Source organism: Galeopterus variegatus, unplaced genomic scaffold (assembly GCF_000696425.1).
Source record: "Galeopterus variegatus unplaced genomic scaffold, G_variegatus-3.0.2 Scaffold5788, whole genome shotgun sequence".
NCBI classification, from domain to species: Eukaryota; Metazoa; Chordata; class Mammalia; order Dermoptera; family Cynocephalidae; genus Galeopterus; species Galeopterus variegatus.
Window position 1 is genome coordinate 132,402 of NW_007731899.1, and position 2,329 is coordinate 134,730.

The following is a 2,329-nucleotide window of genomic DNA, read 5'->3' on the forward strand; positions in this document are numbered from 1 at the left end:
GGAAAAAGAAAAAAAAAAAAAAAAAAAAACCTCTCAGTTCTATGCATTTATGGTGAAAACCTTCATTTGCACATGAGGTTTCTAAGAACAGGCTACTAAGTTATCTGACTTTTTTAAGTCAGCTAAGTGTTTAAGCTATCTTTAGCCCTCTAAAGCTATTTTTACCCCCAAAGCAGATCATTTGAATCTTTACATTTGAACCTAATCCTCAACCCAGAAGTAAACTTATTTCCTCTACTGTAACCAATTCAAATACTATAGAACTTTGGCACATTCTAGATATTTTTAAGTTTCATAAATAGAAAAGGAGATTTAAAAAATGGAAAATGAGGCAAGATATTAAAGACATTTGCCTTGAAAATAAGGAAAGAAAAAAACGTATAAATTCCATAAAACTTTCCNGCAACATAAATGAAAGCAAGTACTCCATCTTATTTTGTGATATGTGTGTGTATATAAATATATACACACACATATAAATACATATATATATATATATTTTGGTGGATAGCTGGTAACAAGGATTGAAACCCAGACCTTGGTGTTGTCAACATCATGCTCTAACCAGCTGAGCCAACCAATCAACCTCTGATATTTTTATCTCTAATATTTTAACTACTGACATTTTACTATCAGGTGAGATAGTGAATATTATGAATATTGAGCAAGTACTCTTTTTTTTTTTTTTGGTGGCTGGCCTGTTTGGGGATGAGCAAGTATTCTTAAAGAATGCTTACCTTAAAAGTTATTGAGAAACAAAACATCATACTTTAATAATGCACCAGTCTTAAGGCAAAACTGTGTATTCACTAACGGAATTACAGAACCACACAGAACATTTGTATTTCATCTTTACTATGGTGACAACAATATTTTCTAGTACGTATGTTCTAAAACAGACAATCACTGCTCCATACAGCCTAGGCTGGTATAAAAGTAAAATTTTTTTTCCTTTTTGTCTTCTTTTCATGACCGGTAACGGGATCGCAACCCTTGGTGTCGCGCCCCAGCACCGCGCTCAGCCAGTGAGCAGACTGGTCTCCATATGGGATCCAAACCCTCGGCGGGAGCGCCGCCACACTCCCAAGTGCCACACTCAACTGAGTGCGCCACCGGGCCGGCCCTAAAAGTAAATTTTAAAACACTTTTATGTATTAAAAAAGAAAAAAAAGCTAAAGTATGTTACCGAACAACCTAAGAACAAAGGGTGACTTACTGTAATGACTCTGAGAACTCCCCCTCCGTCATTCACCGTCACTCTGTGAAGATTTCTTGACACAAGGCCGTGGAGGTCTTGGCTCTCCCACACGATTGTACCTTCAAAGCTCTTTTGTGGAAAGATGAATACTGAGTCAATTTCTTTAATTGTCGTCATTTAGGTTTTAAGTAAGTTTTTAGGTAAGACTTTAGAGAAAAGTGTATTTTTTTGTAAGACATATCAATTAAAGTCTTTATCCCACACTCTAACACACCATTGTTAACATTTTGGTGTATATATCCTTGGTCATTTTTTCCATGAGCACATAAAAAACTACAAAGAGTACACAGACAATTTTGCGTGCTGCTATGTGTCATTTCCCATAGCAGTGAAAGCATTTCCTCACGTTGCTGCAGCTGTTACGACCACTCCTTTCCACGTGTATATAACACGCCGTTGGGTGGATGCATCCTGATTTAATCAAACACTTCCCTACTGCCAGACCTTTGGTTGCTACCAAATATCTACTAAACTAACATAGTCGTGCTGTGGTGCAAATGTTTATTTTACCCCCGTACTTTGTTTTTTATTTAAAATAAATTCCCAGAGATAAAATTACTGGGACACAAAAAGGATATTTTTTGTGGATTTTGGTACACATTGCCAAACTGCTTCTCAAAAGCAATTTTTACTAATTTATATGGTCATTAGCAATTTATGAGAATGCACTGAACTCTCCCTAGTATAGGATATTAGTAAAAGAAAAGAAGTATAAGTAATTTAGATTTTAAAAAATGATTCCTTGTTTAGCTGCACTCTGACTCCTAGTGATGTTTATGAACTGTACATTCTCTTCTGAGAACTGCCCTGTCGTGCTTTTTGCCATTTAGCTACTGAATTTTCTATTTTTCTTATTAATCTATGTGGGTTTTTTATAGAGTAATTATCTTAATTACTCTAAGATGTGCGTATTTTATGCTAAGAATTTTTTTTCAAAATTGCCACTTAATATTACATTTTTTTAAAATTCAAAAGTCCATAAACTTTACCTATTCAAATCTGACAAGCTCTGTGATAACTACTATTAAATTCTGAGCCTAAAAAGTCACACTTCCTGCCCCAAGGTTTGGT

The 2,329-nt window shown here is 35.1% G+C and overlaps 1 protein-coding gene across 1 annotated transcript in view; it reads right to left on the reverse strand.

The window, feature by feature from the left end:
- Window positions 1–1,375, reverse strand: part of B3GALNT2 (beta-1,3-N-acetylgalactosaminyltransferase 2) — a 16,154-nt gene extending 14,779 nt beyond the window's left edge. Inside the window, exon 1 of the mRNA XM_008589983.1 lies at window positions 1,217–1,375. Coding sequence (XP_008588205.1) covers window positions 1,217–1,375 — 159 coding nt within the window. The remainder of the gene's footprint in view (window positions 1–1,216) is intronic.
- Window positions 1,376–2,329: the final 954 nt, after the last annotated feature.